The sequence below is a fragment of the Ascidiella aspersa genome, chromosome 7 (assembly GCF_963924565.1).
Source record: "Ascidiella aspersa chromosome 7, kaAscAspe10.2, whole genome shotgun sequence".
Lineage (NCBI taxonomy): Eukaryota > Metazoa > Chordata > Ascidiacea > Phlebobranchia > Ascidiidae > Ascidiella > Ascidiella aspersa.
The window spans coordinates 11,525,085-11,542,816 of NC_139453.1; the positions used below are offsets into that span (position 1 = coordinate 11,525,085).

A 17,732-nucleotide genomic window follows, 5' to 3' on the forward strand; every position below is an offset into this window, starting at 1 on the left:
AACCGAAATCGTTTTACAAAAAATAAATCAATTACCAACCAAACCAGCGTCATAATTCACATGCAAAGGGCTTATAAAAAATATAACTGGGTAAGGTAATCCTGACTTTTTTGGTTATTTAGAGTTTATAATTTTTATGCGAAGGGCGATTGGAAGATTGACAACATCTCATATCATTGTCAATTTTAAGCTTTTACGATACTTTGTTTTTATATAAATAACACTGCAACATAGAATCTTTACAGCAACTAAACTTGTAAACTAGTTTTTAATCTAATATCTGTTAGTGATTCTACTTGTACTAAAACACTTTCAAATCTTAAAAAGGAGCCAATCGGATCCGTTTAATTGCATGTAAAAAATCACACATTTGAAATATTAACAAACAAGAGGGCCAATAAAAATTAAACTTTCCAGTTTTTCAAAACAAATCAGCATTGTTTTGTAAACAACCTGTAAATTACAAATAAAAAACGCACCACCCGTGACTATTTATTGTTACCAAAAGAACAGTAAAATGTAGAACTGATTTTTATAAATAACTGCCTTCTTTGAATACGGCATAAATTTTAACAGTTTTTGACCGTTTCTGTTGGCAAATGAGTTAATAGTTTACTTTCGCGCAAGGATTACTAAATCCGGCCGGCCAGTTGAATTTATCCGTCCCGCGGCTTTTTTTCTGAGTGCCCTCCATGCACACACACCAGAGAAAAAATACCAATTTTTAAAATACTAATCTTAAAGCCCGTTTGATAATTAGGAAAAAATTGTTTTTACATCTAATAATCATTAATCAATCAAGACAAATAAGTGGAAAACAAATTTGTAAATCGTCCCGCAATCTTTACAGTAATCGTTACAGTATAATCCAGCCCGCGATTTGAATCGCTCCCATATTCCGTCCCGCGATTGTCAGTCCTTCCAGGCTCTTTAGGAAAAACAGTTTGGTGACTCCTTGTTAAGCGCGATCACAACGTCAAGTAGGTTTAGCTGTCATAATCCATTTGCTTCGTTTTCGTCTGTTTGCAAGTTGCCGTGTACGGTATAGCCAATAGCTTTCGCTTTCCTTTTAAACGCTCTTCTGGTGTGCCTTATTTCCAGAAAACGGCGGAAAAACCGGGTATCGACTGTTTAAGGCGAAGAATAAGATGTAAACTAAGTTTATTGCCTCCCCACAAAAGTCTGAACTCAGCGAAAGCAGTCGTAGACCTTCAGAGTCGAATCGGTCCGATTCTGCCCGTCCCACATTTCACGCACACGCTGGGGACTTCCTCTGCCGTGGCAGAAGAGAACGGTGGCGATCTTGGTAATCCGGATGTTACTCTTGCGACGCAGGATGCCGGTGACGTATACGTCGTCCAGATAAATCTGGAACCGGTTAAATGTTTAATGTTGTCGTCCTGAAGTAAGGCGTTTTTTTTTTTTTTGATGTACTACGGTACGACGTTTGTTTAATACTTTAATGAATCAAATTAATTCACGCAATCCAAAGTGTGAACGCTTAAGTAAATAACTCGCAAATCGTGATTAGGTACCTAAAGTAGTATGTTTCAAGAGTTCAAAACAGTGCTGGTCGGGTTGCAAAACGACGTTTAAAAACCATACTGAGCATATATTTAATATAGGCTTCTGAGTCGGTTAGTCGCAACCAGTTGGTGTTTCGGGCGGGACCTATTTAGTCACTGTATAGTCTTAACCTATAAAATGCCATTGTATTAAATTCCGCTAAATGATACATCTTGATTAGGCCTGCGCAGTTTTAAACCACACTAAAACATATAGACTCGATGTTACAAATATGGCTTCCTTAAGTACATAACTCTTAATTGTACAAGTGTCAATGCGGCCTGTATTAACCACATTATCCAGTCGTTGGTGTTCACCTGACCCCTTTACTCAAAAAAAAACACACGTAATGGCAATCAGCACTGAAAATGACGATTACCTGGCGCGTCATCAGTGACGTGCGATAGAGTGTCCTGATGACATCACCGGAAGCGATCCAGCATCCTCCGAAGCAGAAGTCGGGCCACTTGGGTTCTGAGTAGAGGGACCAGGGAACTGCGTACTTGCCGTAGCGGTACACGCTGGCACCCTTGATTGCGTGACAAAGCAGCATGTCGCGCCTCGGGAAAACTGCATAAAAAATAAATCACGGTGTTACACCTTTTTCCAGACTCGGTCAACTAAATAAATCTAGTTTTCTAACTCCACTATTCGGTAGCTGCTATAGTTCTAATTCTAGTGCGATTTGTGATTACTTGTCTGTTCTAATTGTAGTTCTAATCGAAGATTTACCTAAACAAAATGCTATTTTATCTAATGGCGTTGTTTTCATTTCACGACAGTCCTAAACAATGATTCTCAAGTTGTAGGTATTTCACAAATTATAAAAAAAAATATCTTAAATCGCTTAATAGCAAAAAGGGTAACCAGGGTTCAAATCGCTTGCATTTTTATTCGAACAACTCAAGAACAATCCTTATGTCATTGTGTTGTGTTGCTTTATCGTTAATTTATCTTTTAAAGGCATTTAATTGAAACCAATCTTCTACGAAAGAAAATAAAAGTTTTATTCTAATAATGGGCCATTGAAAGTTTATACCTACTAAAAGTTTATAAACACACTGTTTCAAAAAAGTACTTGCTGACGTGCCGAAAATTCTAAATGTTGATATTATATGCACTCACAAACTATTTTGTTTCTCCTACCTCTATTGACGATAGCGTTCATGATTTTCCTCACGCTTAAATACATGTCGTCGTCGCACTTGGTCACAAACGTGGCGCGTGGACAATGTTCGGCTACCCACTTGAGTCCCATGACTGCCTTTAACGTTATGTTTCTAAAGCAAAATGAAGTTAAGACACAGTCGTATATGTTATTGACAACATGGAATTTTTAGGTTAATAATTTTTTTTCCAGAATGCAGTTTTTTCGGAAAAACAAATCGGTGAACGAATGAACGTATAATCACATTTCGCGAAAGCCTTAGACTTTTAGTTCATACAATGCACACTGTCGACCAGACGTGATTCTAGGCTTTTTGTTGGGAGAGGGCATATTTTTTATATATGACGTCACAAAGTTACGTCATAACGAAATGTTACAGAGGTACGCTAAAACGTAGCGTAGCAAAGTTTTTCATCTAAACGTAATGCCATAAACAAGTAATATTAAGAACGATATACCGGTATAGTTGGTAAATTTTGCTAAGGTTTTAGGTTTAACACAAAAACTATATTACAAGGATGTGTTCACTTCGCGAAAAGTAAAAAACGCCTTTTAAATGTTTAAGTTACAACAACTTTTATTTTCGATGGTGCACTAAGCCGCACGACACCTTTATGCAAAAAATATTTTTTTGAAAATGGGCTAAGACATAATATGAACGTAATTCCGATTTAAGGGGAGCTCGAAATTTTTTGCACTTCCGTATAGTTAAAATTAAAAAAAATTACAGTTTGGGAAGCCATGGCCACGTCCCCATTCGCCCCTAATTCTACCGCGTTTGGGTCCACTAAATAAAGCGGAATTACGTTTATATCGTTTAGGCTTTTTGAGTCGTTATTTGTAGCTGTATTGCTTTGTGTGGTGATTTAAAATTCCATATTTAAAATAATAATTAGTATATTTAAACATAATAATCAGTAAAATTCATAGATAACATTATTTAATGCATGTGGAATAACGCAAAACCACCTGTACGATTCGTAATGATCCTCCTGTAAAATATCGCCATGGAGTCGACTTTCTTTTACAAGTTTTTCTTGCGTCGTTTTGTTACGTGGATCTCCAAGGAGAAATGCAATCTAATATATAAAAATTATACAGTCACTTACTCACTGCGAAAAACTTGACAGCTCAAAACTATTTTAAGATTTTATCCCTCCATTCCATTACTATTAGCTAAAAAGTGACTTATTTATGTACTCCTTAATCAATAAAAAAGCTATAGACATGACTATTTTCGTGAAAATGCCGTCGGCGTTTAATTGTTACGAGACTTTGATTCGTAATCCACCTTGCTCGGTTTTCAATTTAAATATAACTTGAAATTTCCCAACCACGTCAGACGTGTAAACGTTCAAAATTATTCACTATGACTTTTTGGCCATGTAATTCCCTATAATTGTAGCGTCATAAGTAATAATTAGTGGATAATTTGGAATTTATAGTATTGTGTATTTCTCAAATATGTTACGATTTATGATTTGTCACTTTTTCACGCCTTTTACCAAACACTCGCTGTTACACTGAGAACAAAGCATTCGGCTCTTTCACACATGAATAATGTTATATCGTGACACATATATTTCCGTTATAGATAAAAGTATTTCACCTGTGTGAACGCGTTATTGTAACAGTTCCCGGCTGACAAAAAGGCTTCGGGATATGAAACATTTCCGCTTTTCTGTGTCGCCTTTGTTTTTGTTCATGCAAATTATCACCTTTTATAAGCAGCGCGTTATATCAATATATACCAATCCAGTCTTGTCTAGTCAATACAGTGAGTGGTTGTGTTGCTTGCCGGCTTCTGGCTGGCCAGCTCAACACCAGCCAACACAAACTTTGTGGATTTGTAATCAGACTACAACAATACTTATTGAAGCAATAGTGAGGTTGATTGCCGAGGCAAATTAGTTTAATGAGACTTGCAATAAAACACCCTGTTTCATAATCAACACCAAACACACAGTATTCTACATACAGGTGAAAATTTTAGTCCAAAAACACCAATTTTTAACTACTTTATCGTGGTGTTGTGGTTTACCGAATGGGAACTACTCGATTCTTACTACACGTACAACTGAAACTTTAGTGGTTCTTAACTCTTTTCGTGTCGATAATTATGCGAATAACTTTTAAAGTTAAAGTAACCAATCATTGTGGTATGTAATTTTTCTTATTTTTTATTAATTTATCCCAGCATTGCATAATTCCGTATTGGTAAAAAAGAACACTTTAGACATGGATTTTTTCTTACCTTCGAGAGCCTCTTTCCCAAAGAGCCCCACGTTTCCCGAATCACCTTCCTATGCTCAAAATGATCCGCTCTGCTGTGGACCAAGACCACGTTGAACAAGGGCAACTGCCAGCTTGGCGATGAAGTCTCACTGGTTCCGTTAGCACTGGTAAAAAAGCAACCGCCATCTTGATTCATTAAAACTGGAAAATATGCTTCTCAAATCCGTTCTCGACGACAAGCAAGTGCGGCTACAAAGTCCTTGATTTCGGTACGGAATATAGTCAGTTGTGTCCTATATGCTTAACAATATACCCCTGTAGCAAACACTAGCTAAATTTATGTTTATCTCAGTGGTGAAAGCAAGTCGGAACATTCCGGAAAGTCTTTCTGGTAAAATATTTTTTAATTTATTATTTTTTTTTTAATAAATTGGTAAGAAAAATGTTATCTATCAAACCACACCGTCATAGCCTTGAAAGTATTAAAACTACATTTCAGTTGCATGTGCACAACATCAAAAGATAACCTAAGATTTCCTAAAGTTACCAGTTTTACACGTCCCGTAATAACAGGTCTTTGTGACGTCATTTTTTGAAAGTTTTTCATCCTTGGGTAAGAAAATTATTCGTGTTTCACTCAAATTTACCTTGTCTCTGTGACCATATCCCCGCAAGCACGTTTAAAGTTCGGTTCCAGAATGTAAAGAAAGTTATCCTTCGATTTAGATGAGTTAGAGAAATACTCATTCGGGATATAAGTGAGCGACGACTTCTTCGCGATCTAATTAAACAAATAGACAGCTTTACTGAGTGGAGAGTGGAGACGCACAAGAATTTCTTGTAACTCTTTTCTCACCTTTGGCGACGCAAAACTTTTGTCCTCATTTTTCAACTTCTTAAACCTGCGCCTGTTACCAAGTCTAAAATATAAGAAAAGAAGCATTCGTATTACAAAATATGTTTTAATTTACATTGCAATTCAATAATATTGCAATAATTTTTAGATCTAGGGACCTATATTGTGACTACACCATAGACCAGTTCGGCAAACTGTGGGCCGCGGCCCAAATGTGGGCCGCAGAGGCTTTTTATTGGGCCACGGGTTACCTTTCAATAGCTTAGTGCTATCATGTAGTTGTGGGCCGCGTGATAGTTCGTGTGGCTAAGATTTTTTATATTGTTTCAGCGTGGTTCAGACCCACGTGACAAATGTGGTCCCGAGAGCCTGTCGAACTATATTTTTTGCCACTCTGAATATATGTAGTGGGTCTTCAATTGCTCTTAAAAGAGTGCTTTCGGTCGCAACAAAAAGTTTGCCGACCACTGTCATAGACCATAGAAAATATTTATTGAGTATGAAGGACAAAGTCAAACTATTCTGCAGACAGGCCTAGCATAATTTGAAATTCTGTAGCCTACGCACCCAGTTAGTGTCGAGATTGCAAACATCGACCAGAAGAAAATAAAAATGGCAAAGGCAAATCTGACGCTGCGCCATGTTGGAGTGCTGAGAACCATGAGCGCCGCGCTCAATTTCTATGCTGTGAACTGCGCAAAAAAATCCAAATAATTTTAAGGCAAATCACATATTTGCATATTAATAGTTACTTAACTGCTACTAAAATACTTTGTCAACTTGATTATAATTCTAAAAACACGCCTTTAAATTGCAATTATGGCCTTGGAAATTCAAATTCAGCCCCTTTGAATGCATCTGGGTGTACTGGGTGCACTGGGTGAACTATAAACACTGTTTTTGATTTGCTGATTGCGCTATTCAAACGTACTAAAGAACAAGCAAAATTGCCGGGCGCGGGTAGTAAAACATATGGTTATTGGTTAGTTATGCGCAATGTTTAGGCTAATTCTTTCATAAACTGTATCAAAAATTAGAGCTAATAAACAAATCCATTTTTATCTAAAAACTTACCTTGTATATATATTCGCAACTTCGCGGACAACTCACAACGCTAAGGCTAGAATACGTCTTCGGCAATAATCACTTGCCGTTTGGCGGCAGCCCATCATAACTGCCAGAAATATATAATCATGTTTTTCTTAATCCACATGAGAAACGAGACTATAACGATATCGAGATAACCTCGAGCGTAGAAAAGTTTGGTTTGCTCACTGTGCGTTCACCTATTTATGCTAAAGGTTGCCAAGTGACAGTCAGTTTCTGGTTTGACTGGAACGCCTTGGGCGACGGACTGATCGCCACAACAGGCCTTTTAATTGCGAGAGCAGTGCGGCGGTTATGATGACTTGAAAACTGACACCTCCCACTTGATGTAGCAAGTCGCCACGGTTATCGACATTGCAAATATACTGTATTAAGGTACGCCATACAGATAGTTTGCGTACGAATGGTTTTGTACGCCCTACCAAGCCGGAACAAAGTATTAACCTGGATTTTGTTAATTTATGCTTGCTTTGACATTACATTTTATACCGATACCCGATACTTCATGCTAAAGTTAAAAAAAAAAAAAAAAAAAAAAAAGTAAGTTGAAATTTGTACCATGGTATTGTTTTAGGTTATTTGACCTACTTTACTTTAGCGTTAAGTCATTTAATTACCTCCAGGTGTTAACCTACTATTTTTCGATAAACTTAATTTTGGGTGGAATTACTAAATTTAATCGCAAACCACGGCTGAAATTCCTTTTTAAAATTTGGTATCGGATCGGCACATACAGCCACCCTTGACGAGCAACGATACTACCAAATATCACCAGGTATCGGCTCCTATGTGTCGTCAACAGGCAACAAGGTAAAGTATGTAATCCCGAAGTGTTTAGTGCTTGGACTACCTCCAAAATATAGCAGTTTGAAAATAAATCACTCACGCACATTTGGCTCAAAATCCACTAGTGTCAGCGACCCATTTTGCGCGTTTATTAGAAAAAAATACGAAAATAATAGGACAATTGTGCGCTAAAAGACGCGCAGAACATTGAAGTGCGTTTCGAGCGTGGGCGGGTCCTCTTCGAAATGCAGCCGCTCCTCGACGGTGAAGCCATTCTCGCGTAGCAAGCGCACAAACTCAGCTTCAGCCTCGCCTTTAAAGGGTCTGTGCGGGTCGCGCACCTGGTAGGGCGACACGTTCACGTAAAGGCGGGCGTTTTTAAGCGGAGTCCGCGCCAGCCGCGACACCAGGTCGGCGTCGGTCACCCACACGTCCGTTTCGCCGCTGTGGCCGCCGTCGAGCCAATAGACGGCGGTTACGTGCGACAGAAAGTCTGAATTTTCGGCGTTGCTTTCGGGCGCCATTTCGTGCAAGAACTGATTTATTACAATGCAGCCCTTGCTGAAGCCAACCAGTATTAGGTCACAGCTTTGTGGGTCAAACGAACCGTTTGCCTCGCAATGGGCATTTGCCAGCAGGCGCTGCATATGCTCGAGGCCACCGTGTTCCGGGCAGTGCGCTGGCACACCCATGATCGATTCGCTCTTAACGAAGTTTTTGTAGATGCAAATCGTGTTGTAGGCACGCTTTGATGGCGCCACCAGCCAAATGTCGCAGTTTGGAAACTTTTCTGACAGCAAATCGAGTGTACGCTCATAGCTCCAGGCCAGGTAGTCACTTGCTGCTCTTTCTTCACGCATCTTTGCTTCTCTGTCTTGCACGTCACCGGGAAAGAAGACCAGGTTTCCTTTCATCCCATCTTTCAAGCCAACAGAGGGCGCCTTGTGGTAAACGTCGTTCCTTTTGCCCGGCATCCCCTCAACATCGCGCAGGTGCAAAATATCCGTCGACATTTTGCAATTGAATGTTTTAAACGATTTATAAAGAATAGCAGGTATGTTTAGGCACCTTAGCATTGCCTGACATGCAACATACCTAATCTTGACTGCTCAGCAAATTTCTAAAAAAGAAGGTGATTAGGGTACCATCTGGCTAACTATTGTATTATATCAATTATCCAAAAAAGGTGAATCTGCATGCCTATCATGTTTTTTTATTACTATAATACATTAAGTATGCTGCAAGTTGCAATATGCTTAATGTGAATTTCATTTTGCAAGGACTCAAAATAAAATTTAACATTGTAGAAATATTCAACAAATAACTCCGATATAATTTAGGCATGAGCATTTCAAAACAAATAGGCCAACCCCAACTTAAAGATATTAAATCATACAATTGATTCAATCCCTAAAAATGTTATTTGATTTCAATACAACACAGCAGAACATCTTAACTTGGTATTACTGCCAACTGCCATTAAAGCCATAATGTCACACTTAAGAATTGTGCTTTGCATAACTGTAAACACTTATTTGTGAAACCTTTTTAAAAGTATCATAGTTAAAATAACGGATAAAAATTGGAAAAATTACACACATGCAGACATGGCTTAACTAAAATGTTAAAATTCCCCAGGAAGACGTTTTTACCTGATTTAGATCCAAAATAAATAAAATTAACGTTTTGTAAAGTAAAAGTAATCCTGTCACCTCATTTTAAAGCAGTGTTGTAATGAATTTTTTAAATGACTTAACTTGGTATTTAGGGCAAAATGACTTCTTCACATTCTTTTTATAAAACTGTGTTGATTGTTTTCTCAACTTGCTTACAACACTGGTTGAAACTCATACTTTTTTGTCTGGGACAGATTGTTACCACTGTTATTAGTGACAATAAATATAACTGTAAAATTAGGTTACTTTCCAGGTTATTACCAATATGCTATACCCAACAATCATGTAAAAATCACAATGGCTATCTTAAAATTCGAAAACTAACAACAAAAAAGTGTTTCAGTTCGGCATTTACATAAGTTTCAGTGGCATACAACTTAATTATATGCCAAAAAACAAATCACGTGAATTGTCATTAAAAGAAGATTTACACGTTGTACAATGCAAAATAACAAATATTTACAAAAAATAAAAGCTGATCTAAATTTTTAATGTACAATTTGAACAGACAACATCACTTATTAACAGCTAATCTGACTGTAAAACAACAAAACATTTCATTAGTGGCTACACCTGTTTTCGTAAGGATGACAATATAACCCCACCATTGGCGGGGGAGAAAAATTAAAAAAGACTCATTGTAATGCTCCTCTCCACGGAAATCTTTAGTAAAAGGCGAAAGATTTATCCGGATTTATGAAGAGAAACCAGAGTAACAGAAGGACCTCTTCAATTTATAAGTATATTCCAACAATTTACCTTTCGTTTGTGGGAGGTATAGAAACAACTGAGCCATGACTAACATCTGGTTATATTAACTTAATATTACTATTTACATCTAACACATAGGGGTAGCCAGGGGGGGCCTGAGGGGCCAGCCCCCCCAAAAAATTTATAAATATTTTACTCTTAACAATTTGTTTTGTAGCATTTATGAGCAGTACCATAACATTTGATCACAGGCATGCCACACTCTAATTGTCGTGCATTGTTACGTCACAAACGATGTAGTTAATATAACATTTACTATACATTAATGTACTTTTACTAGTTTAGACAGTTTTTCCTCTTTGACTGTTTTTTGAGTATTGTGTTAACACTAAGTCAGTTGCTGCTCGAAACGGTTTGCTAGCATTGTTATTTGTGTTCGTTACGGCAGTTAACACAATGACAAAAGCTAAACAAAAAATTCTCACTTTTTTGCCCCCATAAAATTTTCGGCTGGTTACGCCACTGCTCTAACAAAGAAGTTTCACACCCCGCGGAATAATTTAACTTTATATATGTTTGTAATTTCAAGACAGCTAATTGAATGGAAAAGTTTATTGGCGATGAAATGAGAAAAAACGTCTCTGTTTTATGATTGATCCAACCATTTGCATTGTTAAAATGGTTCATTTATTTTTTTACGTATTCTAGAAATATACGTTATATTTTAGTTATTAAGGGTTGTCTATAATTACGTATTGTAATACGAAAATGTTTTACTATTTGAAGTATTGTAAAGCTGGTAAATGTCTCCTGGTGGTGTAGCGCATCGGCTTAATACTTGTTGTTATTTAATTACGTGGCCCAATTGCAGACCTGCCACGATTGCTCGTAAATTAACACGAAGATGTTATTTGCATTCCGTAACACGCCTCTGCTAATCGATGGCCAGGCGTGTGTACAAAAGCCTAACGAGACGGCATCTTAAGAAAATCTACTGAACGTAACTGGAACTGACTGGATCTCAATTTAACCAACTGAAATAATGTAACGGATAGACTTTATTATGCTGGACTGTGTTAGTACTGTACCATGGACTTTAATCTATTCCCTGTACCTTTCAAGCAACCTTCGATCAACCTTTAACAAACGGAGCCGGACTTAAATCATAGCAGAAACCAGCAACAGCCTTCTACTATCAGCTTTAGCCCTGCAGTGGAGTGGCCTAATGAGGAATTTTGGTTTTGGTTTAGTTCGTCCATCCATAGAATACTAATAACATAGAGGCTTACTACCTCATTTGCATATCGTTGCGTATGAATAACACTTCGTTCGATCGCGAATGTACAATCAATTTGTTTCAAATTGCTGCGTACCACAACTTAAAGATGCACTGGTTTACATTAATTTATTAACATTTCTTCTGAGGTATTTGTTTTAAAACCACATAGTAATGTTTTTTGGGCCACAACTAAATCTCAGTAAATCTTGGTTCAATGTTAAGATTGACAACGACGAAGAAAGGACTCAATTTTTTTACGAATAAAACCAATCAAACATACAATGATTGTAACTGGTTTATTAAACTATGAAGCAATGCAAGGTAGATTGCACCTAATCAAAAGCAATAGCCTATCAAGGGCAAATTGCAGTCAGCTCTCATTTAACGATTGCATATAAGCCTACACGAAAAGATCAATGTGGAAAAATTAGCACAACAAAACGTAAAATATCAAAGTTAATTTTAATGAATTGCAAACGCTTTAGCTTTTCCTATAAATGTGGAATGGCGTTAAAACTGAAATTTAAGTAATTATCATCTCCTTTTGTTTCAAGCATGGAACTCTAATAATATCACAATGGCAAAGGAAGAAAAGTATGGACAGTGACAATCATACAAATGCAACTGCAATCATAAACTCATAATCTAGTAAATTTTAAGCAGTTGAAGTAAACAAGTATATATTGATAAAGCAAAAACAAAACATTGCAAAAAACAGAAATATAACATAAGTATGAAAAAAATAATTACAATATCGATATTAGAAATCCACTTTAAATAGAGTCAATATAAATGATAGAAGCAATGTAAATTACTGAGGAAATACCAACTTTGGCGTCATTAATCATTCATTAATGTTTACCAAATGGCTTTATAATCAACACAAGAATGACTTTCATGGCGTATATCAGTAATAATATAAATAATAGGAAATGTTATATCATATTATTCAGTTCCTCTGTTTGAGGTCTATGCATCAATAGTTCTAGTAAGCATCACATAAAAAAAAAAAAACTAATTAAGAAACAACAGCTTCAGTATTGTATTGTAAACACAAACAAAAAATGTTTTTATTTGTGGGTGGCTAAGTACGAATTGGGTTAAAAAAGTATTCTGGAGCCCAAACAGGGGTTAAAACAGTTTAGTATTTTTTACTTATGAAATCAAACACTTTACCATTTTTTTTTGTAAATGTTACCTGTTTTACATAGATATTGTAGTTGCAGTATTAAGCACTTCAAAAATGTAGGAATAATAAAAAATGCATATATTAGACAAAATCAAACAAGAGAGATTTAGCTTTTTCAAATATACAAGTACGTTTTCAGGGGGCATACTAACATATAAAATCATAATCAAAAAAGTGTGATAAATGTAATAAAAAAAGAAAAGAAAACATATCTACAAATGATTTCCACGACCGGTTGAAGCAGGAACTGTTGGTAAAGGCAAAGTCACATGTAAATGAGATTAAAATTTAGGAACTTACTTAAGAATTTGTAAAAACAAGCTAAATGGTTCCAGAGGCAGAAAGTGAAACCAACACAATGATAACAATGAGTATCAATACTACCACAACAATAATAATGCACATTTTCTTGTTTTGCCAAAAATACTTTCTTTGCAGTCTGGTGGCAGTCACTTTAAATGTGTTGGACTGCAAAAACAAAGTCAAAATTTATATTTACAATGAGCTTATACCATTTTTTTCATTTCTTACATTTAAATTTAATTACAAAACTGTTTTTTCGATATAACCAATGAGGGCGATTCTAACTAGATTCAGACATATCTAATAGTAAAAAATATTTAAAACAACTGCAATATATATTTGGGTAAGGTTTGGTAATCATGCCATTGAAATGTTTAAGTGTGAATGCACTTTATCAATATATACATATAATATATATTAAAAAAATATATTTTTTTTTAAATGTCCACAAAAAGCTTAAAAAAGCACATCCACAAAACTAGAAAATTTATTCTATTGTTGCTTACGTTAGCTTGAAGGTCTTCAGTTTTGTCAACAAGGTCATCCAATCTATCCCCGCGTTCCAAAACTTTGTCAATGTTGTTCTTCATAATGTCGGTAACTTCACCTACCTAAATAATTTTTTTGTAATAAAGAGTTTTATGCATGGAATAAAGAGTATTATACACTCATCTACAATGCATCGCTAAATGAAAAAAGCTGTATTAGTAAAAATAAGAATAAAGCTTAGCTAGAAAAACAGCAAAATGACTTGTCCAGTCAATTCTATTTACCTGCTTTTGCATTGAAGTGAGCTTGTCTCCTTTGCCACTGTTAAAGTCATCCTAAATATAAAATTTTATGGAGTTAAAAAAGGCAGTGTAAGAAATATCACAATATCAACAATGGATAATGTAATATACCACATTTAGTATAGTACATTTGATGTATGCTGCAAAATTAACAAACCATAAGATCTGATAAAATGTTCCTGAAATCTCTGTTAAACTCTAAGGCAGATGCTGAATTAACTCGTTGGATTAGCGAACCAGATTGGGTAAACCTGTTCTGGACCTATAAAACACAAATTTAAATCATTACCAGTTTAAATAACATTTTAAAAACAATTCTAACATCAAACAACTTTTCCCTTTTTTATATATCTACTTTCAGTATTGTACATATATTTTTTTTTAAAAAACGTTGCACATTTTAAGGTTGTTTTCTTTTAAATTTGAGGATAAATCAATTTTTTGTAATAGCTTTAATATGTTTTTTCTCTTAAACTACAATTACCATATGAAGAGTATTGATGGAGTTTAACACAATAAAAAATCTGCAACTAGACGGGGGTGCGGTTGTTGTATATTTTGTCAGGGGGTATATTTTCAGGGCTTAGTGTTTATTTTCAATTTTTACTTTATTTTATTTTTTTTATTTTATTTAATTTATTTTTTTTTTTAATATTTTGTATTGTGTACTTTATATTATATGTTTTGTTTTTTATTTTCCTTAACTTGTTTCTGCAAGCAAAAACAGATATGGGCCGAAAACTTCCCCACTTCACTTATGCCTTTGATGCGAAAGGGGTTCAAATATGGCGTAGAATTTGGGGAATGATCGAAACATATATTTGATAAATAGAATTTACGTAGATAATGCGTATGGTCATTTTATTAAATTTTGACCAGCTTACGTGTTTGAAAAGCAAATATTATTATTCTCTTAAAGACTAAAAATGGTTTAACGCCTATGGTTTGCTATACTTTTGCAAACTTTTACTCGGTAATTTTTTACCATGGCTTAGGCCGAGCAATCACTGTTAAAACAGGCTTTAAATCTGTAGTTTTACACAATATGAAAAACACTATTATGTTTCTGGTTGGAGCAAGATGCATGACAGGTGCTAACAGAGAGGCGTAGACTGCCTTAAGATTTCGCATTTAAACTTGCAGCGGTAAATACACCCTATTGACACTTAATTATTAGGCGAAGATTATCGCGAAGTAATTGGTCGCCCGAAAAAAAACTAACGCCGCATTGAAAGCAAGCATTATAAATGAGTCGCCGATATTCTGCTTTGAACATCTCTACTCGCAATGCATCCCTCCGTTAATTGTACGGTGGGTGAAACTTTATTCACGGCCTTACCTCTTTGTGTATTACCGCGACAATACAATGAAATACGATTTGGAGAATATTGGAAAAATCGTATTTGGAGAATATTTGCTATTTGCACCTGTATAGTATGTTACTCCAATCCAACATATCAACACACAACTTTAAGTTGTGTAGGCCTGGTGTTGATATGTTGGATTAGAGTTGCCACCAGATCTCGCATTTAAATTTGCGGCGGTAAAATAAGTTGTTTCTTAACAGCATTAAGTAATTTTACTAAAGAGAAGCCTCGTTTTAAAATGCAAGTCGCACGAGCCCAGTTTGCCACTTTCTCACAATGAAAGTCTCACGCGCGGGACAATAAAGCGCAGCAGGCGGTGAGTCGCTTCGTCACTTCACAAGCTGGACAAAGCAAGCGAATATGAACGAATTCTGAATGAAAGTTTTTCTGCTGCTAGATGGCAGTCGTTAGCTAAAAAGTGCTAAAACGCAATATTTCAGGTTTTTACCCCCCAAGCAAAGGCCCATATAATACAGTTTGTTTCAAAGCAGAATAATATATATTTTAATACAAACCTGTTCCAAAAATGAATAGGGAACCCTCCTTCCAAAATCACTGTCAGCTGCACATAGATAAACCACACCATTGTCTGCCATTGTGTGATAAAGGTACCTTCAACATCAAACAGGACTGTTATAACTTGCAGATACGATTATTAAACTTTAGTGGTAATACAACTATTCAATCTATGTATAAATATACTTGCTAAACTATGTATTTAAAAAAAATGGTTAGTATCAGATCTTCTGTAGAATAGGAAATATACATGCTACATTATATAAGTAATTTCATTAGGCCAGTGGTCCAAAACTGTGGGGCGTAGAGCTAATAAAAAATAAAGCAACTATACATTCTGTTTACTGAAATAGTTGTTGGCATATCTAAAATGTCTTGTGACTGCGAAAACTGTGCAGGCTAGTTGTTTAATTTCAACAGACTGATCAGAAACTTAAATCTCCATTTGTTGTTAGACCAATGGTATCAAAAAATAAAAATGTTCATATTATTAGAAAACTTTTGTTAATCAATATGCACTAGTCATCACTAGAGGTAAAAAAACAATGGGTCACGTTCTGCTATGTAAATAAAAATGTGGCCACGGAATAAAAAAGTTCGGGAACCACTGCAATAAGCATTACAGCCATGTCAAGTAATAAGTCATGATAAAACTATAATATATAGCTGTTGCATGGTACAAACTAAAAGGTGGCAGTCTGCAGCATTCCATAATTTGTGTCAGCCAAATTTTTAGGACAAACAATTTTTTTGTCAAAATCCCACATCAAAATTCTACAATATATATGCAAGAAGAGCTGTTCTTTAGTAAAAATTCCAAAAACATTTTTTTATGCCAAATGACATTACTGGGAGCTTTTGGGCAAGCATTACATGTCAAAAAATGTTGGTCGAATATAACTGGAATGCCTCTTTGGTGTGACAGGTCATACAACAATATTTAAAAACCTACTGGTCTTGGGGCAAAGTTGTCTTTCTGTTTCCCATGGTTGGTAGGTCTGCCAGAATTCCCCTAGCATATCGTTGATGGTCTGTTGGAGAGAGAGACTTCTCCACAAGAATGACATCGCCACGCGAAATACAGCTATACAGCAATGGCATGGTGTATTATTAATAAGCCCTAGGATGTTTGTCTGTTTATTTGTGAAAAGTAAGTCAACGCTATTAATAAGAAACCACTTTTTAGGAACTTGTTAACAAACTTTGTTTATTAGAAGCAAATAGCTGAATTAAATTAAATATCTTCCAGAATTTTATTCCAAATAATTGTCTTCAAAACTTTTTATTAAACTAATATGCACTTGATACATTACATTAGGGGTGGGCAGTGTTTTTTTAAGGTGTTTTAAATTTCTCCAGCGGTTTCCCAAATTTTGGACTTGCAACTTTTTGGTATTTAAATGAAACACTTGCGGCCTCTTAAAACTACTTAGCGGTCACCCAAACCAAACCTTAAAAAAACCCCTGGGGGTGGGCAACCTTTTCATGAAAAGAATATGCTGAAAAGATTTCCTCAAAACGCTAGCATACCAGACATAATAACTGATTTTTCGCTTCAGGCCTAGTTTTAAAAACAGATGATGGGCTGGGTGCGGCCTGCAGGCCATAGATTGGCCACTTTTGCATTACATAAAATTATATTAAATAAAAAGTTCAAATTTAAACAAACATCTGCAAAATAGGCGCTGGTCTAAAATGTGAACACAACTACATTATTTGGGTTAGGGTATGGGTTAGCATTTGGCTTAGGGTGGGTCAAGTATAGCTATAAAATAATGAATTTAATAATACTTGATCCTACCACAGCAAAACGCTAACTCGCAACCTAACCCAAATATTGTGCATTGATTTAATTGGGGTAGGATGCTAGACCAGCGCCCGAGTATTTGTCATTAAAATTAAACAGTGAACTATTAAAATTTGTTAACCCTTCCGATTATGAAAAAACAACTTTATTAAAAAATAACACAAAATGCAACTTATATGCAAGTTTATCATTTAACATGCACAAATTGAGATAAAGAAATCAATTTTACAAAAATAATGCTTAATGAAAACAGTTTAACCAGAGTCATTCGTCCAAAAGTCAAGTGACTTAATCATTACAACACTGGAAGCAAGCCCAAACTCGGATTGTCGAGGTATAAATTACACCTTGCTATTTTAAAGACGTTTTGTTACT

General features: G+C 35.6%; 3 protein-coding genes and 1 non-coding gene across 5 annotated transcripts; all 4 read right to left on the reverse strand.

The window, feature by feature from the left end:
- Positions 1 to 317: 317 nt before the first annotated feature.
- LOC146137791 (beta-1,3-galactosyltransferase 1-like) lies at positions 318 to 7,092 on the reverse strand. 2 transcript variants are annotated; one of them, XM_083393283.1, is made up of 9 exons: positions 6,900 to 7,092; positions 6,393 to 6,517; positions 5,826 to 5,889; positions 5,617 to 5,750; positions 4,989 to 5,133; positions 3,704 to 3,813; positions 2,713 to 2,846; positions 1,946 to 2,136; positions 318 to 1,368 (listed from the first exon to the last, which is right to left on the reverse strand). In XM_083393283.1, the coding sequence occupies exons 2-9, from the start codon at positions 6,485 to 6,487 to the stop codon at positions 1,189 to 1,191; spliced, it is 1,053 nt and encodes a 350-aa protein (XP_083249409.1). In that variant the 5' UTR covers positions 6,488 to 6,517; positions 6,900 to 7,092; the 3' UTR covers positions 318 to 1,188. The 2 variants fall into 2 exon arrangements, with proteins under 2 accessions (XP_083249409.1, XP_083249410.1); XM_083393284.1 differs by lacking the exon at positions 6,393 to 6,517.
- An 814-nt stretch (positions 7,093 to 7,906) lies between these two features.
- On the reverse strand, positions 7,907 to 8,833 carry LOC146137792 (mitochondrial protein C2orf69 homolog). The gene has a single exon (XM_083394119.1). It carries the CDS (start codon positions 8,792 to 8,794, stop codon positions 7,907 to 7,909), a length of 888 nt encoding a protein of 295 aa, XP_083250245.1. The 5' UTR covers positions 8,795 to 8,833.
- Positions 8,834 to 9,993: 1,160 nt separating this feature from the next.
- On the reverse strand, positions 9,994 to 10,110 carry LOC146137793 (U5 spliceosomal RNA). Its single transcript, XR_014501468.1, has one exon. It is a non-coding gene; the product is annotated as a U5 spliceosomal RNA (small nuclear RNA).
- A 1,551-nt stretch (positions 10,111 to 11,661) lies between these two features.
- LOC146137794 (uncharacterized) lies at positions 11,662 to 16,679 on the reverse strand. The gene is made up of 6 exons (XM_083393285.1): positions 16,503 to 16,679; positions 15,550 to 15,646; positions 13,825 to 13,929; positions 13,650 to 13,700; positions 13,383 to 13,487; positions 11,662 to 13,041 (listed from the first exon to the last, which is right to left on the reverse strand). Exons 1-6 carry the CDS (start codon positions 16,649 to 16,651, stop codon positions 12,895 to 12,897), a joined length of 654 nt encoding a protein of 217 aa, XP_083249411.1. The 5' UTR covers positions 16,652 to 16,679; the 3' UTR covers positions 11,662 to 12,894.
- Between the last annotated feature and the right edge of the window lie 1,053 nt (positions 16,680 to 17,732).